At 36.7% G+C, this 26,891-nt stretch overlaps 2 protein-coding genes across 3 annotated transcripts; both read left to right on the top strand.

The window, feature by feature from the left end:
• Nucleotides 1-1,178: 1,178 nt before the first annotated feature.
• LOC133528504 (uncharacterized) lies at nucleotides 1,179-16,901 on the top strand. Its single transcript, XM_061865893.1, has 9 exons — nucleotides 1,179-1,286; nucleotides 4,325-4,709; nucleotides 5,860-5,932; nucleotides 7,200-7,514; nucleotides 8,509-8,581; nucleotides 10,278-10,370; nucleotides 12,304-12,984; nucleotides 15,524-15,649; nucleotides 16,216-16,901. Exons 1-9 carry the CDS (start codon nucleotides 1,227-1,229, stop codon nucleotides 16,543-16,545), a joined length of 2,136 nt encoding a protein of 711 aa, XP_061721877.1. The 5' UTR covers nucleotides 1,179-1,226; the 3' UTR covers nucleotides 16,546-16,901.
• Nucleotides 16,902-18,133: 1,232 nt separating this feature from the next.
• LOC133528599 (uncharacterized) lies at nucleotides 18,134-24,807 on the top strand. Of its 2 annotated transcripts, XM_061866043.1 has the most exons (3): nucleotides 18,134-18,236; nucleotides 19,196-19,276; nucleotides 21,167-24,807. In XM_061866043.1, exons 2-3 carry the CDS (start codon nucleotides 19,235-19,237, stop codon nucleotides 24,593-24,595), a joined length of 3,471 nt encoding a protein of 1,156 aa, XP_061722027.1. In that variant the 5' UTR covers nucleotides 18,134-18,236; nucleotides 19,196-19,234; the 3' UTR covers nucleotides 24,596-24,807. The 2 variants fall into 2 exon arrangements, with proteins under 2 accessions (XP_061722027.1, XP_061722028.1); XM_061866044.1 differs by lacking the exon at nucleotides 18,134-18,236 and having other exon boundaries at nucleotides 19,060-19,276.
• Nucleotides 24,808-26,891: the final 2,084 nt, after the last annotated feature.

Raw genomic sequence — 26,891 nt, 5'->3', positions numbered from 1 at the left:
GTGTACTGGAAATCTATCCCTACTAAACTCTGACTGTCGGCATTGTTTTGCAACCATAGGATCGTGAAGGACAGAACATACGCAATGCGACAAAATTAAAAACATGTTTTAACATTCCTGACAACATACCAAAAACAACCTACGTCATTTGATTGGGTTATAAACCATAGTAAAATTTACGGTGGGGAATAAAACAAAATGAGACTGTGATGACCAGGACAAACAATAATAGCGCCTTCTCTGCTACTCCTACTGAAAGTTCCATAAGTGCATCATGTTCGGACATGTGAGCCATTCTCCATTTCATGTCTATATTATTGTACCTCCATGTTTGCAACGAACATCAAAAATTGAAATTTTGTTATCTGCATCTCTTTCACACGAATATTGTCAGTGCAGGGCTGCCAGATCGTATAATTCGATACGAATGACGTATAATCGGACTGATTATCGTATCTATTATGTATAGGTAGCCGTTCGGTATAATTGGATACGAAAAAACGCGAATGGTTATTTCGCATTTCTATTTCAGCATGGGATTAACAGAGACGTATTGCCAACTTGAGAATACGATACGGTGACGGTTTGTGTGGTTTTTCTCTTTAGACTCACCATTTGATGGGTTTGGTGTTCTATATGATGGGTGTTTGTGAGACGTGTTTTACTTTTTTGTGCTGTGCTTCAGCGCTACTTATTAAGGGATTTTAGTTACTACTTACTAAATACAAGTCGGTTTTTGAAGTAAGTAATAAAAAAATCGGGTATAATCGTTTTCGTGTAATGCAATCGAATTTCTAATATAATTTTTGACGTTGGATTGTATAATCAAGATTTATGTACTGGCAGCCCTTCAGTGTCATAAAGAAAACAACATTTAAATTACGAGTTGGGCCAGGCCCGTTTATCTTCTAATCCGAAACCCAACTCAAACCAGGGCTATAACCGCGAAAATCGAAGTTCGTTAATTGCGGGCATTTTTTCTGTCACTCTAATTACGTCTTAGTGAGAGCAAAAGAGAAACATCCCCGCAATTTGCGAATGTCGATTTTCGCGGTAGGCCCCCAGGATCATAATTTATTAACACTTGTAGAATACACTGGTGTTTTTTTACACTGTTTGTACAACTGTGAACATTTGTGGATACAGAACGTGACGGTATAAAAGGGTGACTAGGTACAACCAATGTCTTTCATTGTCGATTGAACGTCGTCCGACACAGTTAAATAATGTCCCCGCTATATTTTGTGCTATTCGCAACTTTGCTAGCAAGAGTTGCCTATACTTCGGTAAGTAAAAATAAAAATAAATAATATAGTATCAAGACTCCGTCTTAGAGAGACCCCACACTAACGGCTTAAGAGCATCGGCCTCTAGTCAGCTCTACGGAAAATGGCGTCGCTGCGCAGTTGCACCAACGTTGCGTCGAGCAGCAGCCATAGAGTTGGCTAGACTTTTATAAGATAAGATAAGATAATCATTTATTTGATAAAACATGAGTTGATAAGCTGTTAGTATACAAATTCAGTTCTTTACATGTTCGGCTGGAATTTCAGCATTCAAATATTAATCACAAAAATAAATTACAAATATAAAAGAAGCCGTACTGAAAAATATTGGGAAAAAAAATGTCAATGTGTGTCAATGTCAAATTACTAAACTAAATTATCTAAAAAGTATGAATTTTAAAATGTTGTATTGATTCACTAATGTCATAAAAACAATGTTCCCATAGTTAACTGTACAGTTCTTTACATGTCTGGCTGGCATTTCAGCATTCGAATATTAAGCACGAAAATAAATTACAAACAAAACAAGCATTCTATTAAAATGTCAAAAATTTAAATCAAATATTAATATGTGTCGATGTCAAATTACTTAATTAAATAATCTAAACATTATTATTTTTAAAATATTGTATTAAATCATTTATGTTATAAAAACAATGTTCCATCAGTAAACTGTACAGTTTTTTTCCAAAAGCCTTTCCTTCTAGTGTTCTTATACCAACGGGAATAGAATTATACAAGTTTATAGCCATACAATAGCAGTTATTTTGGAACAGCTTTAGCCTTTGATGCATCGGTATCTCTAGGTCGTATTTGTGCCGTTTATCGCTGCCCTTTTTTTTAAATAATTGTATATTATTTTTAACAAATTTACACATTTCAAAGACGTACAAGGATGGTAAAGGGAGTATCTTTTTTCTCTTGAATAATGGCCTGCAGCTATCTAGGTAGTGGGCCCCGCACAATGACCTCACACATTTTTTTTGCGCTTTAAATACTCTATCGGACTCGGTAGAGTTGCCCCATATTATTAAGCCGTATCGAATTTGTGAAGATACATAGCCGTGAAAGGCTGCGGTTGCAGCCGCTTCAGAGACAATAGAACGCAAACGATACAAGACATGAACAAAACGATCTAGCCTATTACACAAGTAGTTGATATGGGCTTTCCAATTGCAAAATTTATCCATATGAATACCTAAGAAAACTGCAGCATCAGTTTCCTTAAGTTGCACGCTATTGAAGTCTGTAGTTACATCAAAAGATTTACTTTTGTAAGTTTGGAATTGGATCAATTGTGTTTTTTTTAGATTTACATTAAGATTATTATCATCTAACCATTTCGTAACATTTGTTAGCGTCTGTGTAATATTATGACATAGAGAATCACCATTCATCTCTTTAATTATGATTGTTGTGTCATCTGCGAAGAGTATCGTATCATTTTGTGTGGCTCTAGTAGGCTATAGTAGGTAAAAATGAGTTCATTTGGTCCGATCGGTAGGATGAAACGGAATCACAAATCCTTGTAGTCCGATTAATCGAACTAATAGGAAAATAGTCCGTTAGGACTTAGGACAAGGAAGTATTTTGAATTCTTAATCGTTGTTTCCGAATTTGGGGGCCTACCGCGAAAACCGAAATTCGCAAATTGCGGGGATCTTTCTCTTTTACTCTCACCAAGACTTATTACAAAGAAAAATGCCCGCAATTGACGAACTTCGATTTTCGCGGTTATAGCCCTGGTTTGAGTTGGGTTTCGGGTTAGAAGATAAACGGGCCTGGCCCAAATCGGGTCCGAGTGTGGTCCGATATTGATTTAGACACCGATCTGGGTTGGTTTAGTCTACATTCATATGTAGTTTAGGAATAATCATTTCCGCTACACAATGTGGGTCCATTTGAATTATGAGCAGAACGCAAATATACATGGTGGCCAAAAAATATGTGCGTTCCCGTTGCCAGGGTGGTTTTGGGATTATACTGAGCAACTTTTACTATGGGACCAACCCCGAAATCGCGAAAATAATTTTCACCCTCCCATAGAAAATGGTTCAGCTAAAATGTATGAAAAAGCCAGATTTGTTTTCACGTTTTGACCACATTTTAAAACATATTAAAAACCGTGGAGGACTATCGTGAATTTATTTTGTTACCTTTACTTCCGACGTTTCGACGCACGCTTGGCTGGTCGTGGTCGCGGACACCTGATGTCCCGGCAAAATGTCAACACAGAGATTTGTATAACTACCCGACGAACACACGCACTACATGTATGGTGGGTGGTTTGAAATTGTGATGCCTACCCCAAACTTTTTTAGACTTTTCGTAGACTTTTCGTCGGGTAGTTACACAAATCTCTGTTTTGACATTTTGTTGCGACATCAGTACCCCTAGTGTAATTAAATTTATTCGATAGCGAAACGTGACGTACGCGTTTGCGTTAAGTCTAATTTTGTATGGGATTTTGAGTTTCCAAAACGTCCCGCTTGGTGCGCTGTTTCTAAATCCCATACAAAATGAGACTTAATGCAAACGCGGACGTCACTTTTCGATTTCGAATAAATTTACACTAGGGGCTCAGTTATCCGCGACCACGACCAGTGAAACCTGCGTGGAACCGTCGGAAATAAAGGTAACAATAAATTAACGATAGACCAGGGCGGCTACCGGGAAAATCGAAATTCGTCAATTGCGGGCATTTTTTTCTGTCACTCTAATTACGTCTTAGTGAGAGTAAAAGAGAAAGATCCTCGCAATTTGCGAATTTCGGTTTTCGCGTTAGGCCCCCCGGTTTTTAAAATGTTTTAAAGCATACATTTTTATTCCACACCCGTTTGAAAGTTGTATTTATCTTCTAAAGTGCAAAGTAATTTGATGCCCATTTTGAGATGTTTCTTTACGTTATTATAGGTGATTTTAAATGATAAATATAGAATATCAGTAAGATTTTTCACTAGTTCGGTTCTCAATATTAGCACCTAAACAATAATCTTACTTCGTTGTTAAACCAATACCTGTTTGTCCATGTATTTCAGGAGCTAAGTAGAGTGAAGCGACAAGTCCCTGGCGGTGTAGTATTGCAAGACCCTAATGACCCAAAATACAAGGAATTGGCGCAAGAATCGTTTGAAAAGTACCGCGTGACTAACCCAGGCGGCCAAATAGATGTCAAAGACCTCAAAGTAACCAGAGTGACCAGACAAGTTGTTGCTGGTTACAAGACAATTATTGATTTCACTGTAACCCCTACTAATGGTGAAGTTATTACGTGTCATTCTGTGATTGTAGAACAGGCGTGGTTAAAAAAGAAAGATATTGACGTAGATTGCAATATTAATCAACCAAACAGTAGTATTGATGGTGATCTAGAAGAAAAAGATCCTGATGATGAACAACAAACGTGTGATTTGGATGATCAGTAAGGGGTCCATTTTGTACCGTTTTGAAGAAGAATTAAGAAATGCGAATCATGGTTTCATGTTTTTATTACATTACAGAACTTATTTTTCAAATAAATGGTAAAACATGTTACTGCGTATTTTTTCTCCTAGTCCACTTAAATTCCCAGAGCCGACATTGTATAAACAAAAATCGTTTGCTTCTCTATGGCGGTTATCACACTGGATGCGATTCGCACGTCGCTCCGATGTGCGAGCTAGATGTCTCGCTCAAACATCGGAGCGACGTGCGAATCGCACCCAGTGTGATGACCGCCTATTGCTCGAATATGCAAGTGAGATAGGGAGGAAGATAACGATTTTGGACTTTTCCATGTTAGCCGGTAGGCCCTCCGGTATCTTTAAATCCAAGCACCTCTTAAGCCGGGTACTCGGAGCATACGGGGAGTTATGCATGGACAATCAGCTACAGAGATATCTCACACCCTTTGCGTACAAAATCATTTGTGTCCACGCTTGACTGTAGGTATCATTGTACAAGCCAAAAGGGTACCTATTTGGACTATATACCTGTCAGTAACTAAGTTCTTTGACAACACATGGAAGTATTTACTCAAATATTCTCAGGTCATCTCACAAACGAAAATGATGCAGTTACATTTGGTCAAATATAGATCGTGTCATTCACAAAGACGCGTGCCTTGACTTGTTACAGCAGCAAGTACTCGACGTTAGTCAGGACACGGGTCATTCAATGATAAAGTAATAAGAACGATAAATCGGTCGATTAAAGATTCAGGTTAAGGAAGACATACTCGTAATAGATGTATTTCATTCATGCCCAATTGACTTTGACATTTATTCTTAAACATTCATCATCATATTCATCATATATAGTGCCTACAATACAAAAATATAGTACAATATTACAGTGCTCGGTGATAAATATCGCACATCGGTCTTTAGAAAGATAATATGGGAGAAAACGAGAGAGAAAGAGTCAACGCTCTAAGAAGCCGAAAATCCGATGACACTTAAGACTTCTTAGACTCCCCATCCCTCTTCATATGTAAGATGCTGGAAAGATGCACTCTTGGTCAGACGTCATATGAGCTGCCCCCGCTAGCCCATCAGCTGGTGACGCCCTTAAGCATTGAGGCTTCTACCTACAGGCCTTGCAACAAATGGCATGCGATTGGAGATAACTGCTGGCCACAAACTATATAGAGATACTACGCTGGCTAAGTAGGCGCAACGAATTCAATCGATCGATTATTGCCCATCCTGGGCTATATTGCGGACAGGTTCGACTGTCCGTACTTGAGGCACTGCTGTGAGATGCATGTTTCCTGCAGCCCATATTATGTGTAATTTATTAATTATTTACTAACATTAGAGATAATAAGTAATATTGTATACTAACAAATTATATGGGTCATGTTACACGAATTAAATAAATGAAATTTGAAATTGGTGCATTTGGTCAGGCCATTACTCGCCCCCATTCCAGTTGGCCCGAGTTCTTCATGGTACTAAAGTTAGACCAAGATAAGTCTGCATCGAATTTGCTAACACAAAGCGTAGAAGCGTAGATCTTAAACGTCAGATGTCTATGAAATTATGACTATCCCGTATATTAACACTTCCACGCTCTATGCTTTCAAACTCGCTGCAGACTTATCCTGGTCCGATTATAACTCTGCAACAATTTTTATAGCACAGACTGTGCAATTGTTAGTTTAAACTTAAAACTAAGAAATTTCACAGGAGTCCGGGCTAGCTCACATTCAGTTTCATATTATGAGTATCATAATACTCAGCCGAATGGTGCAGTCAACTAATTCATTTCCATTATGGATGCCCATTATCGAGCCCAACATTATCATGGCTGTATATTATTCACTCAAGTGACATGATTGGCTCAACTTGTATGTTGACATTGTTGACAGCCTTGACAGCATAGGTTGACAGTGACTCAAGTAACGAGCTTTGGTAACGAGTGGAGTGTTATCTATTATGCTTAGTATGTTATTAGTCACTACTAAGTAATTATTCAATTCTTCTATTGTATTTTATAAACAGTGGTTAGTCGACGGCCGCGTTGCCAATGCTCTTGTTAAATTTAAAAAAAAGTGACGACAGTGACTCACATCACTCTTTGCAGTAACGTAAATCGCAAAACGCTGGGTACCTACTACTTTAGTAACAAATTAATTCATTGCAGGTCAATTAAATAGGTACAGTATCATTTGACTAAGTTAATAATTGATTATACTAACTTCTATCTGTATCGAATCGGAATGATGTGAAAAAAATTTTGTGTCTGTAAATGTAAACACTTATGTACGCCCCCATTGTTATTGTCAATTGTTTTGATTTAAATGTATTCGGTTGTCAATAGATATTGATTTTGCGAGAATAGTCTCACCAGTTTCGCCAAGCCACCATAGGTATGCACTATGGGTAAATGTAGAAATTCATTAAAATAAATATATACTATCTTGTATTTCAGGAACGGGATAAAAAAGCAAAGCAGAATGAACCTACCAGGGGGTCAAGCAGAAAAAGACCCAAATGACCCAAAGTACATGCAATTGGCTCAAGAGTCATTTACCAAATATTGTGAGACAAATCCAGGTGGACCAATTGATGTGAAAGAAATCAAAGTCACCAAAGTAACTCATCAGGTAGTTGCTGGTTCCATGACACGGATTACATTCACGGTAGAACCTGCCAATGGTGATATATTTACGTGCTATGCTAAAATTTGGGAACAGCCGTGGCTTAATAAGAAGGAAATTGAAGTAAAATGTGAACCAGACGACTAGTGATCTGGAAAGTGCAAATTGTATTATGGCCATTATAAATCAAGGAATGTCAATATTTGTTAAAATATATATTTTTGTTCTGGAATTTATTTTTGATGTGTATATATTGTTAAAAATTTAATAAAAGAAAGTTGAGTATAAAATGTAGTTTTTGTTCAGGGGCAAAACAATCTTTATCCTTGTTCCCCCCTAAATGGAGTGTGTGTGTATTGTCTAACCTTAATATGGGCAACAATTAGTAGTTGTAGTAGTTGCTGTATTCCCATTTGTTCCCGCCCCATGTAACCTCCACCAATAGATATAGATGTAGTGCAGGGACGCCTGGCTGGAAGCAGGTGGGCTGTCAATTGCTCATACCTCTGCCAATGCATATGCTATACATGAGGTGGTGACAGATAGGAATGATTCATATGAATGCACCCATTCTCATCTTGTGCTCGGCAGGGACAAATAATAATACACCATCAATTATTGAGTACTTTTTTAATAGGTCAGTATTGTCAGCAAGATACACTAGTTTGTTTTTAGGAAATGTGTGGTTGTATTGTTACAATAATTTGTTGGTAGGTTCTTATCTTGCACCTATTTTGTACTATTATAGGTAATTATTTTGTACCTATATAAATAGGTAAGTTAGAAATACCCTTATGAATACGATTTACCTTTGTAAAAAAGTGACTCATCATTGTAAAGTGTGGAAATCTATGCTTATAGAAGATAATTTTAATTATATTTAAAAAAAATCTATATCAGTTTTCTGAAACTAAAAATAAAAACATGAAAATACCTAAGTAACTTGAAATCAGTTTACGCCTAAACGAATTGAATGTTCGCATCACTGGTGTACTTAGCTAAATATTAGCCTGTATTGATTAATAGGTAATAAGGTAGGTACATACCTACTTTATAAGAGTGCACACGCATGTTTACTTCATACGGCGCGCCTAAATAGCGCATCTTATGCAAGACGCGCATAAAGCGCGCAATGTACAGCAAACTTGTGTACGTCCTCACAGCGCATTCGCTAGGTCTGGGCGCGGGCGCACAATGGCTTAGGTACTATAGTGTAATCTGTGAGTTATATGAAACAGCGACAGATTATATAGGTAGGTACTTATATTTATAGATCTCTGTTATACACTATTGAATGTAAAATTAATGAAGATGTTTTTCCTGTATACGTAGGTACCTAATTAGTTCCTGTGTACAAATAATAATAATTTTAAATAATAGGGTAACATTTTTTACATGTGACTAATTTTCGAACACAAACAATAAAAACATATTTATTTTTATTATCGATAACAATAAATGATAACATGTGTGGGGGAGTTGAAGTTGTAAAATGTATTACAAACAATTACTTTAACTGTCATGCTGCTGTTATTTTAAATATCCGGCGATGAATTATTGCTTTACTTATTCATAGTAATAAATAAAAGAACATACTACGAATAGGTAGGTACCTACTTAAAGGAAATTAAAACGAACATCTTCCTAACTATGTAATATTATGACGAAGGTACCTATCCTATATTTAAGTATGCATGTTTTTTTAAGGTTTTTAGTTATTATACAGGGTGATTTTGTTATAACTGACCATACTCTGAGGGGTAGATACCTACGTAGGTCATACTGAACAACTTTAACTATGGTGCCAACCCCAAAGTTGCGGAAAAATTTTTTGGTGTTCCATAGAAATCATTGACATGTGATTCACCGAATTGTATTGTAATTCGGGCGATTTTCCGCAACTAGACGACTAGCGCCTATTTTGCGTGACAGGGTTAGTCCTGCCAGCCCAACTCTTCGAGGAATCATATCAAACCTTCGATGTTAAGTAGGACCTCGGGGATCCGGTAGAATGCTCGCCTGCCACCGAAATGGCGGCCTGAAACATTTTGTTATGGCGTCTACCGTTTGCTTTTTTAAACACAACACTAAATGTGTTGTCTTTATGGAAAGCTAAGTGGACCTTTGATTAGATTTCGACATTAAAACACAAAATATTACTTTGCTAATCCGCGAAAAGAATAGCAAAGTAATATTTTGTGTTTTAATTAATATGGATTTCCGCATATTAACGCCTAATTCTATTCGTTAGATTTCGACAGTTCGTCAGTTCAAAATATTTATATACTTTCCAATAATACATTTTAAATATTAAATATAGTGGTTTGCGAAATACATAACTAATAAAATAATTAGGTATGCAATTTTTCTTCAAAGGTAGGTTAGGTTAGGTTAGTGGTATTCGACCGAATAGTATACGCAATATTCGACCGAATACCGAATATTCCACAAAATGGCCGAATACCGAATAGTTGCCGAATATTCATGGAATCTATAATTATAACCACATAGGTTTCATTGATAAAATTATAGAAATAATTTTTTTCGAAATATATATGATTTGGTAAATATTATTTTTGATTTTTTCCTACATACTCGTACTTATCCATAGATTTTTGGCGGGAGATATTTTGTTATTATAACTAGGTACATAGACTTCATAGATAATATTATAAAAAAATCCCGGCGTCAGAAATTGCTAGAATTTGCTAATTTAAACTACCCGTGGCCACAATACTAATATTTAATACATTTATTTAGTTCCGTGTCTGCAACGAATGCAACACGGTTATTCGACCTGGTATAAAACAGGGCTCATTAGGCAACATACATATATTATGTATGTTTTGTGTATGTGTGTTTTACGTATATTTACGTACTTGTATGTAAGTCTGCAAGAAGAATAGTAGTTTATAGACATTTTCGCAATGACCCCTGTGCACTGCACACTACTTGCTTTACTAGTTATAATTGTGCTGGCGAGCGTCGACGCCCATCTTTTTGTAAGTATAATTCAATGTCAGTTGCGTGAATGACTACCTATCTATAATATAAATTATTTAAAATATGTATAATTTTAGAAGTCGGATAAAGCCAGGATGAGGAGGATGGTACACAACGATATAGTCAACCTGTCATAACAGAGGTACCTAATAAGAGAGTCATAATAGAGTGTATAATTATTACGGAGATAGGACACTTAAGAAACATTTACCCCATTTACTGAACACTTTGCTTGCGGACACAGTACAGTAGGAGAGGAAAAAGTATCTCTAGGATAATCTAATATGTTCCCCTACGGAGTGTTCATACTATCCTTTTGCACAAATTAGAGCACCTGGGTGTCCGAGGTATCTCCTTGAATATGTTTCACGACTATTTATCAGACAGGACGCAATCATTAAAACTGAGCTCATACGTAAGTAACGAAGAACCTATTAGCTACGGCGTCCCCCAGGGCAGCATTCTGGGCCCCACGCTCTTTCAGATATATATGTGAACGAACTGTGTAAGCTGTCACTACCAAATTGCAAAATCATCGCATATGCAGATGACACGGCCTTACTATTTTATGGCTCCGACTGGGCCGAAACGAAAATGCATGCAGAGAAAGGTCTAAAAACAGTAATGCAGTGGTTTAAGAATAACCTTCTTACTCTTAATTTAGATAAAACTAAAGCCATGCCTTTCGTCATTGCCAATTCATCTCTACCCACTCAACCACTTTCAATACAAAGCCACATATGTCAGTCTCCTTCGTCTAACTGCCTATGTCCTTCTCTTGCTTTGACCTCTAGTATAAAGTATCTTGGAGTTGTTCTGGATCAAAAACTAGATTGGCGTACCCACATACACTCTGTGAGTGCTCGAGTCAGGAAACTGATGTACATCTTTAAGCAACTTCGTCATTCAGCCGACTCCAGAATCCTGATGATGGTGTATAAATCGCTATGCCAAACTCTCCTCACGTACTGTTTACCACTCTGGGGAGCAGCTGGTAAGACAACTATGATAACAATTGAACGTGCACAGAGAGCATTGCTAAAAGTGGCAACTTCCAAACCATTTAGATTCCCCACCGCTCAATTATACGCAGAGTGTAGGGTCCTTACAGTTAGACAACTATTCGTTCTTCGTGCTATTCTTCGCCGACATCGTCACCTCCCTCTCTGTGCCAAAGTAATAAGCAAGCGAAGTAAGCAAACTTGTTGCCCGGTGGTTCCCCAGCGAACAGTATTTGCTAACCACCAATACATATCAATGAGTGCCCGTGTTTATAATAAAATTAATAAACAATTAAATATTTACCCTCTAAACTCCTATAACTGCAAAGCAAAACTAACTGCCTTTTTACAAACACTATCTTATCAGGAAACCGAAAACCTCTTGTCTGTCTGAAATAACCTTTGCTATCCTTCTTGCTCATCATGTTTTTCAGTTACCTCATTATCTACACCCACACACACACTCACACACACACACACACACACACACACACACACATGCACATACCTGATCCACACCACCACGACTTACACACATACTTACACATATCTGCATTAGTTGGCTTTAATTAGTTACAATCTTTGTCATTTACCTTTTTTCCAGTCTACGGATTTCTATTGCTGATACCATTGTTACCAAATCAAGGAGGAATCGCTGACTCCCGAGTCACAGGCTTAGACCTAGTTCGGGAGGCAGAGGCTCAACCCCACTACACCTACAAAATTTTACAATATGAATTGTAATGTAAGGTTTAAAGCAATAAAGATTTATTTATTTAGGTATTTACCCAAAATTTTAATGGCAGAATATAGTAATACATATAAATATAATTAAGTAAGTAGAAATTTGTGAGGCTGACACCTGGCACCACAGTTACTAGTTTTGTGTAGCGTTGACAAACAAGGATTATATGATTTTTTTTATTTTTAGGCGTCGAGCGCAATAAGTAGAGTGAAGCGTCAAATAGCTGGCACTCCAGAGATTCAAGACCCGATGAGTCCAAAATACAAGAAATTGGGACAAGAATCGTTTGAGAAATACCGACAGACCCACTCTGCCGGTCAAATAATTGTCAAGGATATCATAGTTACAAATGCAACTAGACAGATGGTGGCTGGAGATAGGTATCGTCTTACATTCAACGTTTTCCCTAACTATGGTGATGAGCTTAACTGCTATTCTGAAGTTTATGAAAAATTTGATCATCAAAAGGAATTTACTGTAAATTGTGAAAATGTTACAACACAGAGTAGAATGAAACGAGATAACCTGCTTAGACGTAAAAACCCTTGGGCCCTCTACCCTTGGCGCACTGGTATGTTTAGGAACCCAAACGACACTGTCTATATGAAGTTAGCGGAGGAATCGTTTGCGAAGTACCTTACAATTCACCCTGAGAGTCAAAGTCTTGCTACAGACATGAATCGAATCATTGTAACTAAAGCACATTATCTGCCTGGCGGGCCCAAGAGGATTATTGATTTCGTTGTATTTTTTAACACTGCGTACCCAAAAAAGTGCCATTCTGAGGTTCTTGAACATCATCGGGCCAATACAAAAGATATTACTTTAAATTGTAATGATTTACTGACAATTGTATATCCTTCAGAATAATTAATTAAAAATGCTAGTATTTATTGAATGTGTTTTTATTTTAGGTAGTTTTGGTATTCATTTTGTCCAAACCTAACTAGTTAAATAAAAGCATTTTAAGACTGCGTCGATCGTCCAGTAGACGCTATATCCGAAGTCGCTACCGCTGAATGAATTTCCTACGAAACCTACGAAAAAATACGAAATTTCCTTTCATCATTGCGATGCATCGCCTGATGATTGGTAAGCATAATACCTATGCTCAAAACTAATGATGGCCAATATTTTTATATAGGCGTTACTTATAGTTGTCTCTCAATTATGGAAGGTTATATGAGGAATCAATAATAAATAGCAGATTGGATAAAAAAAAGCTACCCAAATACACAAAATACAACCCACGAAGGCGAAGTCACGGGCAAAAGCCAGTATATGCACATATGTATACACTTAAACGTTTATGTTGATTTTTTGTTATTTCAAAAGTCGTTTTACAATGAGACTTAACTTGGAGTGTATGGCGACGGCGACACGAACCTCGTGGGACTCTTAATGAGGGGTACCGTGTTTGTGCACCAGTTAGCGCCACTCTTGAGTAAGGCCCGAAGTAGGTATGGGTGTTATTTTTTATTATGGGCCCAACAAAGCTATCAAATCATATTTAATATATACCATAATAAGTACCATATCGCATAAAAAACTAACCACTTAATAAGTTAAGCTACTTCGATCAGCTTAGTATTGCACCTCTTTTTCTTAACTTCGCTTTAAAAGTACTGTCACTAATTGAGCCGTGACTCATATTTTTAATAAATAATCTGAGATATTATAAAAAGTTCACATTACATAATTGTGATTATACTCGTAATAAACGCGCGTAACCCACCTAGTATGGAAGGTGGAGGTAAGGAATGGAATCTCCATGTACCAAAAAGGGTCATCAAAAAACCTTAAATAGGTGGCGCTACAATACCTCGAATACTTGAAAAAAAAAAAACAAATCATAGACAGCGCACTTCACTCCGTCAATAACGCCTAGGTTCTTAGCTACTCTAGCGCGACTCTGGAGAGATTTGGAACTATTATTTATAGCTGACAGCTGGACACTTTTGCAACGGTTTTACTATAAGAGATTTAACTCCTTTTAATTCCACACTCCATACCACCTAGAAACAGAGACAATTGGCATTTCGCAGACTTCACGCAACACTAGCGCCTCTAGCGATTAATGCATACGTGGTAGCCCTCAATGCAGAAATTTAATATCCATAACCAAAAGTAACCATAACTATCAGAAACATAAAAAAAATCAATTCCAGGCCATGTCTGATTGCGCTCAGTGTAGGGTTCCATGTGGTTCTATTAACACTTCCCCTGTCTACCAAAACTGACGTTAGACACAACTAATCATATTGTCCCTCCCTAACGCATAGGTAAGTAGGTAATATGACGCTTTATTGTCCTCGCTCATTAGCCGGTGCCTTTAATGACTGCTCGGAACAATTGAGGATACACCACTGATCCTATAACACACAACTGTCAATTAACTGGTAGGTAAATAAAAGTTACTGGAATACTTACCGGTAAATAACCTGACGGCAAACTGCTCAACTAGGGATCGCTAAGCATTTTTGTAGAATCCAACCAAATATTCCACATAGACTGAGGTTCTCTGGTCACACGGAAGTCAATGCCGAAGAACATTATTTCAACGATCTTCCTTCGACTGGCCCATGTTTGTTCCCCCGTTCGCTTAAAAAATGTGTGTTCGTGACCACTCTCTATGTGAATGTGATCTGGCAGATGGCACTGTCGACATGTATTTTGGGATTGTAAATTGTAATCGTCTCGACACACCCATATTTGACATCCTCCCCCCTAAAATTCCCCGTTCGGTTAACATAATTTTTTTCCTAACATTAGTTACCTCCCATTTTGAGAGCGTTTTAGCCAAACATATAATAAACAATAACTTGTATTTGTAGTAGTGAGTATTAATAATATATGTTTGTTTTGTCCTGGTTGTAGGTACACCTACATTTGATTCTCACCTGAGTGAACTGCACCATGGATATTCCGAACAGATGTTGCAAGTTATGGAATGTCACCAATGCAAATAAGGAGAAAATATTTCGTAATTATAAAAGATATTACCGCAAAAATGCCAAAATAAAAGTCACAGAGGACCAGTTAATCAAAGGTTCTGTTCTTTCTGTGTACCTATGTGTACCCGTCAAATGGTTACGGCGAAAGGACGTTTCAGGAATTTGTTAAAAGTTATAACCACCCGTGGGCCTTTGGCTTCTACGCTAAAGGCCCGTCTAGACGGATAGTGACCACACGTACACAATTTTAAGGAGCCAATCTCCTTCAATTTAATTTTTGCGTCCATACCACCTGATTAAATTGACAATTTAATGAGATAGTGCGAAAAATTGTCCCGTCTGGACTGGCCTTAATATTTAATACATTAATTTAGTTGCGTGCCCGCAACTAATGCGAAGTGATTCGAACTGGTATAAAACATCCCATTAGGCCATAATACCTACATAATAAGTGTGGTAGAAGAGAAGAAACATACTTGGTAGACATTTCAATACTCATAATGACTCCCGTGTACTTTGTGCTAGTTGTAACATTTGTAACTGTGCTGGTGAGCATCGACGCCCATTCTTTTGTAAGAGTAAATAATACAATTAAATGCATTTTATTTGTCAATCATAAATCGCCCTAGCCCTTCAATAAGGTCAATAAGGCTTGTATTGTGGGTATTTGTATAATATTTATGGTACCGTAAAAACCAGATTTTCGTGAAAATGAAAATGTTCTCTATTTAAAAATTTAACTAGTTTTCCATAATGCCGAGGTGAAAACGCGATTTCAATAGGAAAACTAGTTTTAACTGGTATTATTCAGTCAAAACTAGTTTTCGCAAAGTCGTTTGGTAAAAACTAGTGATATTTTTAAGTTTTCAAGATACGAAAAAAAAGAAAATTAAAGAGAAATTATTAAATTAACAAAGTCACGACATTTGTTCTCGGAAACCTATTTGGTGAAGTTGAACTCTGATAATGATAAACACCATACGAAAATGGTGTAATAGACTTTTATATGAAGTCAGTTGATCGGTTATTTTTGATTATATTTAGTTTATTTTGTATTACGGGATTTCTTGAAATAAATCTCTTTATACCATCCTTAGGTTATATTATATCGTAAACATTATTAGAACCCCATATTATTTTTTAGGAGGCGTCGAGCGCGATAACACAGCATAGTAGAATGAAGCGTCAACTAGTTGGCGCTCCAGAGATACAAGACCCCACTAAACCGGAATACAAGAAATTGGCCCAAGAATCGTTTGAGAAGTACCGAGCGACTCACTCTGCCGGTCAAATCATTGTTAAGGATATCATAGTTACAAAAGCTACTCGACAGTTGGTGAGCGGATACATGCACCGTCTTACATTCATCGTGTTCCCTAACTATGGTAATGAACTTAAGTGTTATTCTGAAGTTTATGAAGAGTTTCAAAATAAGAAGTTTACTGTAACTTCAGTGTATTGTGATAATGTTTAACAACAGATTAAAATTTAACAACATAACCTGCTTGGCGGTAGAGAGCCTTGGGTGATTTCCTGACAATTGTATAGTCGCCATCAGATATATCGGAGCGGCCGAGGTGCTCAAAAATATCTGGCCACGCACTCTAACGCCTTGACAATAAAGTCAAAGTCAAAGTCAAAATATTCTTTATTCAAATAGGCCTAGCAACAAGCACTTTTAAATCGTCAAAAGCCGCCGAGAAATAGAGCCGTGTTCAGATATTTGTGAGCACCTTGGCCGCTCTGATATATCTGATGGCGACTGTACCACATGACATTTGGTAGTATACGTCCTTCCAGCAAATAACTAATAAAAATTGATAGTGTTTATTGATTGAGTTTTATTTATTTCGGTAATGAAATAAAATGAAATGAAATGAAATAATTTAATGATAAAGAAACAAATTCAATATATAAAAATAATAAAATATAAAAACCAGCCAAGAGTATTGGTTGACTGGTAGAGAAGCCTTAAGGCATTAAGTCCGCCATTTGTACCTTCATGTATTGTGCAATAAAGATTAAATAAATAAATAAATGCCGGGCCTTGCTCAGTGTAGGGTTCCGTAGTTATGCGTCCGTCAACATAAACTGCCTTGAACGGGGGCTATTAGATTATATCCTGTACCTGTACATAGCAAGCAAAAGACCCTTTGTAGCACTTTTATTATTAAAGAATGGAAGTCTTTTGCAAAAACTCAATTACGGCTTAACCTATCTTCGTTATAGTATTTCTTGAAAGATTTTACTAAGTTTTGTTTTCACGTTTTTTTTTCATATTTTTTGCATCTCATGGTTCCAAATTTAGACGGGGCGGCATAATTTTTCTTCTTTTAGAGGACTTACATATTTCCGAAAATATTATGTTTATCAAAAAATGTTTTTTGAAGACCCCTATTAGTTTTGAATGTCACCCCACTTTGATTGTAGGGGAGGTACACAAATTTTTTTTTTTACCACCTTGTCGGCATAAGTGACTTATTTATACCTATATCCATGCCAAATTGCAGCTTTCTAGCTCTAACGACCACCGAACAAAGCAGCGTACGGACAGATGGACATGGCGAATCTATAAGGATTCCTAGTTGACTACGTAACCCTAAAAAGGGGTTCATTTAAAATACTTCTTATTACATGCTATACCTACCGATAATGTTTGAAGTCGGTGTCCATGAGGCCCAACTTAATTAAAATATTATTATTATTTTTTTATTTGCTTTTAATGTCCACTGTCAATCCATAAGATAATGCGGTAGCTATATTTGGACAAGAATTTGTTAGCTTCCCAAACAATGCACAAAAGAGGCGGGCGGCGGGCCCAACAAATATTCTCTTTCATAAAATTGGACCTAGGTATTTAATTCGACACGTCTGAAAATATCGATACGAACAAAGTACCAAAAATATGGATAAGGTACACAACTGTAGTAGTGTATACATATTAATGGCACTTTGTCAGCATCGATATTTTTCAGACGTGATCACGTGGCCGTACATAAAGCAGCAGGACTAACTAGCCAGGCGAGGAACACAAATTGATCTTGGTAAAACTTTATAGTGAGTGTTACCGTGACGGTGACGGACGGAGCATGTGAAGATATTTGAATACTTCGCCCGCTTGCAGATTGATGGCTGTACTTATTACATTCTTCCATAATTTCAGGTGTAAGTTACAGTCTCCAACTTTCAAGTATTGGTATCTACTTTAACCTATAAGTACAACATAAGACTTAGAACTTTATTCTCCAATAGGTATATAATTATTGTGTTCATACTTGTTGAGAGACTTTACTGACGGCCCGATTCGAAGAATGATTAAGACACGTTTAAGATCTTGAAAAGATCTTTAACAGATCGATAACTAGACGATATGTCAAAATTGACGTTTATTTCGATTCCGCTGTGATCCCAATAAGATCTATCTGCGATATTTCTAACGTCAAAGTGACATTGGTTGCCCGAATAGAGCTGCTTCTGTCAATTATACGACAAACGATATCTAAATAAGAACTTATGTAAACTAGAACTTATCGTTATCGCATCTCATTCTTCAAATCCGGCCGTGTGTTTAACTATTAAATTTATTATTTTGCAAAGGCTCTCAGGATTTCAAAATTGCTTTCCAAGGTCGACTAGTAAAGATGAGTTGTTGAGATGAGATACATCTGTCTGTCACCGCGCAGGCAACTTTGCGTCAACGCGCGGCAACGAAGCGCTTACCGCCTATGGTTTCCTCTAGTCTAGAAGCTAAAATATCTCAAAAATAAATGAACTTGGAAATGGAACTTTCAGATTAAGATCTTAAAGTTCATGTTTGTGGATATGTGTGTTGGTGGGTATGTAGATACAATATTTCAACAGAGAATGAAAGTGTTTTAGTATACTAACATTATAATGTTCGTATCATTATTGTTAAACAAAACCATGTTGAATTTGATATCTAAAACCTTATTATTGTACATATGGGAAAACCTAAGAAAATACTCTGACCAGACGAGAGCTTAGGTGTGCACAGTAATTCAAAAGTGTAGCAAATTTACTTTGGCTACCGCTGCAAATCACTTAATTGGAAAATTATACTGACAAACAGAAATCCATATAAAGTGTAATTTTTCTTTTAATAGGTATTTTCAATCAATTGCTGCAACCAACCTGGGCAAAATATGCGTGTATATATTTATATATTATTACTGCTAACATCATTGGTAAGTAAATAAGTATTATTTGTTTTAAAACGTTTGGTTTGAAAGAGGTTTAGGAATATAAGTACCTATTAATAATAAAATCAATCGTAGTCATATACAACTATAGGGATTATTAGGGTCGTCGGGCACTTTCTGCGGAGAGGAATAGAGGAATACATAAATAATAATAATGTGGGATGTCGATTCGACGATCATTGTCCCAATAGTCGTTTCAGCGAACGGTCTCATAGCGTAGAGTCTCGACGAACACCTAGAGAGACTCTCGCTAGGTGGTTGGATCAAGGGTCAGATGCAGAAGGCGGTGATCTTGGACACGGCGCGGATAGTCCGCCGGTTCCTCTCTCTGCGGCCCTGACTACCGGCAGCTTGGGCCTTTCCCCGCTGCTGGCGGCACCCTAGGTTAGGTTTTTTATAATATGTTTATATTTTTTGTACTGTTTTTGTACGTGTTTTTGTATTTTACTTTTATATTCATATTGTAAAAAGCCTAACATATGAAGATGAATAAATAAAGGAAATAATAATAATAATTCATAAGACGCGAGCAACACGCAACACCCCTGAGCCGCTCACACCGGTGTTGCCCTTGAACACCGTTTTATTAGGCAGGCGTCTGGTTTTTTATCCCATAGCCCAGTATTTAGACCATCGCTTTCAGTTCATTTTAGATTCCATCAACTCTCAAATAGTCCTTACATCCTGGCAACTTACGCAAACTAATGTTTTGACTCAAATTGAAGTATCGGATTAGTTAAATTACAAAATAATTACCTATTGTAAACGCGTAGATACTTTAAGTAAAAAAGTAGCTGGCATTAATCCCGAGGATTCTCACTAGTGTCCAAGACAATAGGTTAGGTAAGTCTAAATTACATAGGTACTTAAAATTCCTCAATTCTTTATTACCTGACAGGCAGCCTACACGATTATATAGAATATTTCCTCTGAATTGAGGTACATTCCAACGTTTGAGGTCCGAAAAACAAACAATGAATATGGTCGAAGAGTATGGAAATGCATTGTACCGCGTATATTGAATAGATTTCCATATGAATTAGTAAGCTCATTAGAAGGTCGAACATGTGGGCAAGTTAGATCTATGATAAAGAAACACATGCTTAAAATGAAGTGTACTGTATAATTAATTCTACACGCCTAGACTCCTTAACTCAAAAAATCTTTTTAATTTAAGATTAGTAGTTAAGTTAGAAAAATGCATGTTTTTTTAATATGAGATAAACAGATTAAATTTTAATTTTTTTTTTTTTTTATCACACATGAGCTAAACTTTTTCAGGAATTTAGAGCCGTATTATTAGTCCAAAGCCTGTATGTTAACGGCACCAATCATGGGACATTTAAGAGAAAATTTGGAATATTTTTGATATTTCACCGACATTTGTAAAATTTCTACCGCTTTATGCTTTAAATGTTGAATGTCCAATTCGTCTTTTTCTATGCATTTAATGAAAGTTACTGCAATTGGTTTCAATATTATTAACTAATTAAAACTATGGTTTTTGAATGAATGAATGAATTGTTTATTGCATATCACAAACCAGTTATAACGTTAACGTTGGCTCAAGTAATGGGATGTATGGCGCCATTAATTTTCAAACAAACAAATATCAATGAAAAATGAAACATAAGCAACTCTTTGGCTCTTGTTTATGGTAAAATGTTGCCAGCGATTAAAAACTCATGGTAAATACTTGTTTTACAGGATTTGTCTATACCATACCATTACTGGTGCCTGTTCCATTATAGGGGCGTTTACTATATCTGTATGGTCACGGAATAAATTCAGATATTCAGTGACCACAGAGATTTTTTAATACAAAAAGAGAGGAATTTATAAAGCAGAAATAATAAATACCTATATGTTTTCTAGATTTCCTATGGACATGGAACAGGAGAGCAAAAGGAGCAAGATCCAAATGATCCGAAATACCAAAAGCTGGCTGAAGAAGTAGTACGTTTCCACTTGAATGTAAAGAAGCGGGATACAAAAAAAGTAACAGTGTCTAAGGTTACGACACAACTAGTGGCAGGACTCCTCACTAGAATACAATTCCGTGTTTTTCTCGTCAACGGTAAATCCGCAATGTGCAATTCTGAAATATGGGACCAACCTTGGAAAGATTTAAGAGTCGTAACTTATAAATGTGACTCACTGTTTTCCAATAAACGACTAAGCTCCATTTCCAAAAAACGACTAAGTTCCAAAGTCAATTCTAGACCTGCAGTAGCACGGGACCCTAAAAATCCTAAATACCTAAATTTAGCAAATCTGGCTCTTGATACTTTCTTTAAAACTCCAGGCAATAAACTTTTTAACAAAGAAGATATAAAAGCAGTATCTGTAACAAGTGTAAAAGTAAAGATAGCTTCACAAATAACAAATGCCCTTGTTTTCGACGTTACCACTCTCAATAATGGTCAATTTGAATGTGAGGGTGCAGTTTTGGAATCACCGTGGAAAACTGTAGATACAATTGAAGTTACTAATATAAAATGTGATATCAGTAAAGGAGATGCATCAAAAGGACTTCTTATGGGACTGTCGGGTAAAAATCAAGTGATTGGCGGCCAAGTGCGTCAAAACCCTAAAGACTTTAAATATACACAGTTAGCGAAAGAATCTTTTAAAAAGTACCTTCAATCGCACACCAGCGTTATGATAAGTGTTAAAAAACTAACAGTCGACAAGGTGACCACCCAAGTAGTAGCTGGAACCATGATACGCATTGATTTCCGTGTTGATCCTACCAAGGGGTCAACAGTTCCTTGTAGATCTGAAATTTGGGAAAAAGTTGATGATACATTGGATTTTAATGTGATATGTCAGTTGAATGATAAAAAAGTAGGAGGTCAAAATGAGCAAGATCCGAAAGATCCCAAGTATAAACGACTAGCAGAAGAATCTTTTCAAAAATATCGGAACACTTATATTGGCCCCCTATTTATTGTTAAAGAGATTAAGGTGACCAGAGTGACTACACAGGAAGTTGAAGGTGTAAGAACTAAACTCGATTTCAATGTAATTACTGACTCAAACCTCAGATACGACTGCCATTCTGAGGTTTTGGAACAACCATGGCGTCAAATTAAAGATATTACAGTTATATGTGACCCGCTTAACATGTTATCTGCTTTTGCAAACAGTCCGAAAGTTAATGATGATGTTGATGAACGTTTAGGGGGCCAAACAAACGAAAATCCCAAAGATCCTAAGTACAAGAAACTAGCAGACGAATCTTTTAAGAGATACTTACAGTCGCACACAAGTGTTAAAATTAGCGTTAAAAAACTAACGGTCGACAAGGTCACCACCCAAGAGGTAGCTGGAACCATGACACGCATTAATTTTCATGTTGATCCCATCAAAGGTTCAACAATTCCTTGTAAATCTGAAATTTGGGAAAAAGTAGATGATACATTGGATTTTAATGTGATGTGTCAGTTGAATGATAAAAAAGTAGGAGGTCAAAATGAGCAAGATCCTAAAGACCCCAAGTATAAACGACTAGCTGAAGAAACTTTTCAAAAATATCGGAATACTCATATTGGCCCCCTATTCGTTGTTAAAGAAATTAAGGTGACCAGAGTAACTACACAGGAAGTTGAAGGAGTAGCCACTAAACTCGATTTCAATGTAATTACTGACTCAAACCTCAGATACCATTGCCATTCTGAGGTTTTGGAACAACCATGGCGTCAAATTAAAGATATTACAGTTATATGTGACCCACTTAACATGTTATCTGCTTTTGCAAACAGTCCGAAAGTTAATGATGATGTTGATGAACGTTTAGGGGGCCAAACAAACGAAAATCCCAAAGACCCTAAGTACAAGAAACTAGCAGACGAATCTTTTAAGAGATACTTACAGTCGCACAAAAGTGTTAAAATTAGCATTAAAAAACTAACGGTCGACAAGGTCACCACCCAAGAGGTAGCTGGAACCATGACACGCATTAATTTTCATGTTGATCCCATCAAAGGTTCAACAATTCCTTGTAAATCTGAAATTTGGGAAAAAGTTGATGATACATTGGATTTTAATGTGATGTGTCAGTTGAATGATAAAAAAGTAGGAGGTCAAAATGAGCAAGATCCTAATGACCCCAAGTATAAACGACTAGCTGAAGAAACTTTTCAAAAATATCGGAATACTCATATTGGCCCCCTATTCGTTGTTAAAGAAATTAAGGTGACCAGAGTAACTACACAGGAAGTTGAAGGAGTAGCCACTAAACTCGATTTCAATGTAATTACTGACTCAAACCTCAGATACGATTGCCATTCTGAGGTTTTGGAACAACCATGGCGTCAAATTAAAGATATTACAGTTATATGTGACCCTGTTAACACGTTATCTGCTTCTGCAAATCATCTGAAATTGAATGATGGTGTTCATGAGCATTTTGTCGGTGGCCAAACAAATCAAGATCCCAAAAATCCTAAGTATAAAAAAATTGCCGAAGAATCTTTCGAAAAGTATCGCCGTGATCATATTGGTCTTCTTTTTACAGTTAAAGAGCTTAAGGTGATAAAAGTAACTACTCAAGTAATTTCAGGAGTAATTACTCGACTCGATTTCAAAGCGATTCCTACCAAAGGCAATGTATTGCAATGCCATTCTGAGATTTTAGAGCAACCATGGCTACAAAACAAAGATATTAAAATAAAATGCTTCTCACCTTCTAAACTAACACTATCTAAATCTGCACAAGCAAAACTTACAGAGGGGCTTAACATAATAGATGAAGCAATTACCAATTATTTTGAAAATTTTGATACTAAGCTATGGAAAGTTGAGGACAGCCAGATTAGGAGTTTTGACCAAATGCGGACACGTTATGGTAAAGAAGATATTAGTTATAATAAAGTGGACGTATTCGCATCCAACAGGTATGGTGATTACAGTTATTACAATTGCAGTGTGGTTTTTGCACAAAATAAACTAATTGGCGTAAATTGTAATAAAGATACTTCGCTGTTCGGTAGATCTGATTGGATGGATCCTTCTGATAAAAAATATTTTACTTTAGCCGAAAGAGCGATACAACAATACGTCAGAACTACAAAAAACAAAGTTGGTCTGGTAGGAAGGTATGACGTCGTAGTAACTTTCGTTATCAGTCGTTTAGCTGCAGGCACGTGGTATGCCATACAATTCGTGGTTCGACCGCTTAAGGAGGGTGTGAACGGATTGAGGTGCTACACAAAAGTTTGGCAAGACTTGAACGGAATACAAACAATCACTGAAGTAAATTGTGAATATAATAATAATAGTCAAAAACGGTTCAATGCGTAAATTATAGGTCGCTGAATAGCCTATCAACGTTTTAATGTTTATCTGCCATGTAACACAAGAGATACCATTTATACAGTTCTCGATTTTGCAATAAACGTGACCATAATATCACTGTCATTACATGTTATATTGATCGCGTTTTATTACGAATCTTGTAGTTGGATACTTAGGCGTTTGTTTTCTTCAGATAAATAAAACACGTTTCCATTTAACTTGATTTTATTATAATTCTACCATACTAATCCATATTATAAATGCGAAAGTCTGTCTGTCTCTTACCTCTTCACGATTAAACCGCTGAACCAATTTAGTTAAAATGTGATAAATAATAGTTTAAATCCAGGGGGATATCATTCTAAAAATCAGGGAGGGGGTTGGAAGTTTGTATGGGGAAGGGATAGAATAGTGTTACTTACTATTTCTCAAATTACTAATTCCACGCAGACGAAATCGCGGACAAATCTAGTAGTTTCTAATTATTTGTCTGCGTATTTTTTCGGAGAAGCTAGTATTTATCGGGCTGTTTCAGCCAACATCAAAAGTTCAAAACATTCGAGGCAACGTCGGTAGGATGTATGTAGGGTGACTAGGTCCGATTTCCGGTTTTACGTGACAACTGCATTGAAAATACGGAATTCGAGGTTAAAATACGGGACAGGCCGTATTTTATTAAAAATGAACATTCATTAATTTTATTGTTACTTTTATTTTATTCGAATATATCTTTTTTGTCCAATATGCTAGGAAATGTTCACTTTATTGTAGCAAAAATAGTACGGGCAGTTCTTCGTTATAGTCAAACTCAAATTAAAATAATTCAAACCATTATTAAACTGTCGTGTTTTAGCGGACGGGAAAATTATTACTGTATTGTTTTTGAAGTGAAAACTTCTTTAGCGGCGCTGTGCACTTTTTGTGATGGGGAAAAATGTTTAATTCGCGACAGGTCACGAGACCAACAGATTCGATAGATTGAAAATTTGTAAGACGGACACGTGACCTGATCGAAAAACAGTTTCAATGTCATTGAAGCCAGTAGAGTCGAGAGTGTAAGAGTCGTTGAAATGATGGATGGAAGTTGATTTTTCTGAGAGATAAACTTTTTAATGTTAAATAATTGTAATAGTTATGAAGTGTAAATTTTTTAATGTAATATAAATTGTCATGTGTACGATAGCGCAATAAATGAATATTGTATTTTACCACATAAATGATAGTACTTATATACTGATAATTAAAGCAATTCGTGCAAAAGTATGCCCTAACCATTCCAAGATATCAGAAATGCACAACGTTAATATTCAAGTTTTCACTTCTGCAGGCACTCCCGGAGTGCTACCCATTGTTTTTTTTACTTTTTAAAAACATGTATCCACTAAGAAAAACCCATACAGCCAATTAATATAGCCGCGGGCTGCATCTACACGACCCGGTTAGCATCATTTCAGGCTCAAAAAATCACTATATATGCCTCGGAAGGAACAGCAATTCGTGGATTCGTCGTCTTTCGAAACTCAGCCACGAACTGCCCTTTCCCGGCCTCTGCAATAATCTACTATTATGATTAAATGCTATTAAATTATAAAATTACTGCACAATGTGCTGGCCCGTATTGGTTTCGCCAAATTACAGGACAACGAAAAATTCGTGCCTGGAATACGGGACATCCCGTAAAATACGGAACATCTGGTCACCCTAGTTGCACGAGTTACAAATGAGTCAATCCCTACCGCTGAACCGATCCAGATGAAATTTTGTATAATAGTACATTATGATACAAGTGTGCTAAGTTGGTCATTACACACGAGGCGATATTGTGCGCGCGAGCTGTAAGCGAGCGCGCAATAAGAAAGCCGATGTGGGTAATGACCAATGCACACGCGTTTCATACGACGTTTTTCAACACACTTGCGAGGAAAAAACAAAACTAATAAATCAGATTTTTTGAAAACAGTAAAGGTACAGTCAGCGTCAAATACTCTGTAGCAGTCAAAGTGGCCAAATAGTTCGGTACACCATACTAAATAAATGGTGTACCGAACTATTTGGCTACTTTGGTTGCTACGAAGTATTTGACGCTGACTGTACCTACAATTTTCAAAATGGTGGCTTACAGTTTTAACATCGAATAATTGCACCAAAGCGTGCTGGGCTTGTAGGCACTTATTCGCCAGTTCATTGGAATAAGCTACCAACACGTTTTCCAAGAAAGACTGGGCGTTTTTGCTGATTTTCCATTGAATAAAAGTTTCATATGCCGCCAATGATTTTTCACCCGATTTTGATGGTAAAAAGC

This window comes from Cydia pomonella, chromosome 19 (genome assembly GCF_033807575.1).
Source record: "Cydia pomonella isolate Wapato2018A chromosome 19, ilCydPomo1, whole genome shotgun sequence".
NCBI lineage: Eukaryota > Metazoa > Arthropoda > Insecta > Lepidoptera > Tortricidae > Cydia > Cydia pomonella.
This window is presented reverse-complemented; position numbering and strand designations above follow the sequence as displayed.

Coding starts and splice junctions, on each gene's coding strand:
- LOC133528504 (XM_061865893.1), top strand. CDS start 1,227: ATGTCCCCGCTATATTTTGTGCTATTCGCAACTTTGCTAGCAAGAGTT. Junction 12,985..15,523: donor CAATTGTATATCCTTCAGAA/TAATTAATTAAA, acceptor CTACATAATAAG/TGTGGTAGAAGAGAAGAAAC. Junction 15,650..16,215: donor ACGCCCATTCTTTTGTAAGA/GTAAATAATACA, acceptor ATTATTTTTTAG/GAGGCGTCGAGCGCGATAAC.
- LOC133528599 (XM_061866043.1), top strand. CDS start 19,235: ATGCGTGTATATATTTATATATTATTACTGCTAACATCATTG. Junction 19,277..21,166: donor TATTACTGCTAACATCATTG/GTAAGTAAATAA, acceptor TATGTTTTCTAG/ATTTCCTATGGACATGGAAC.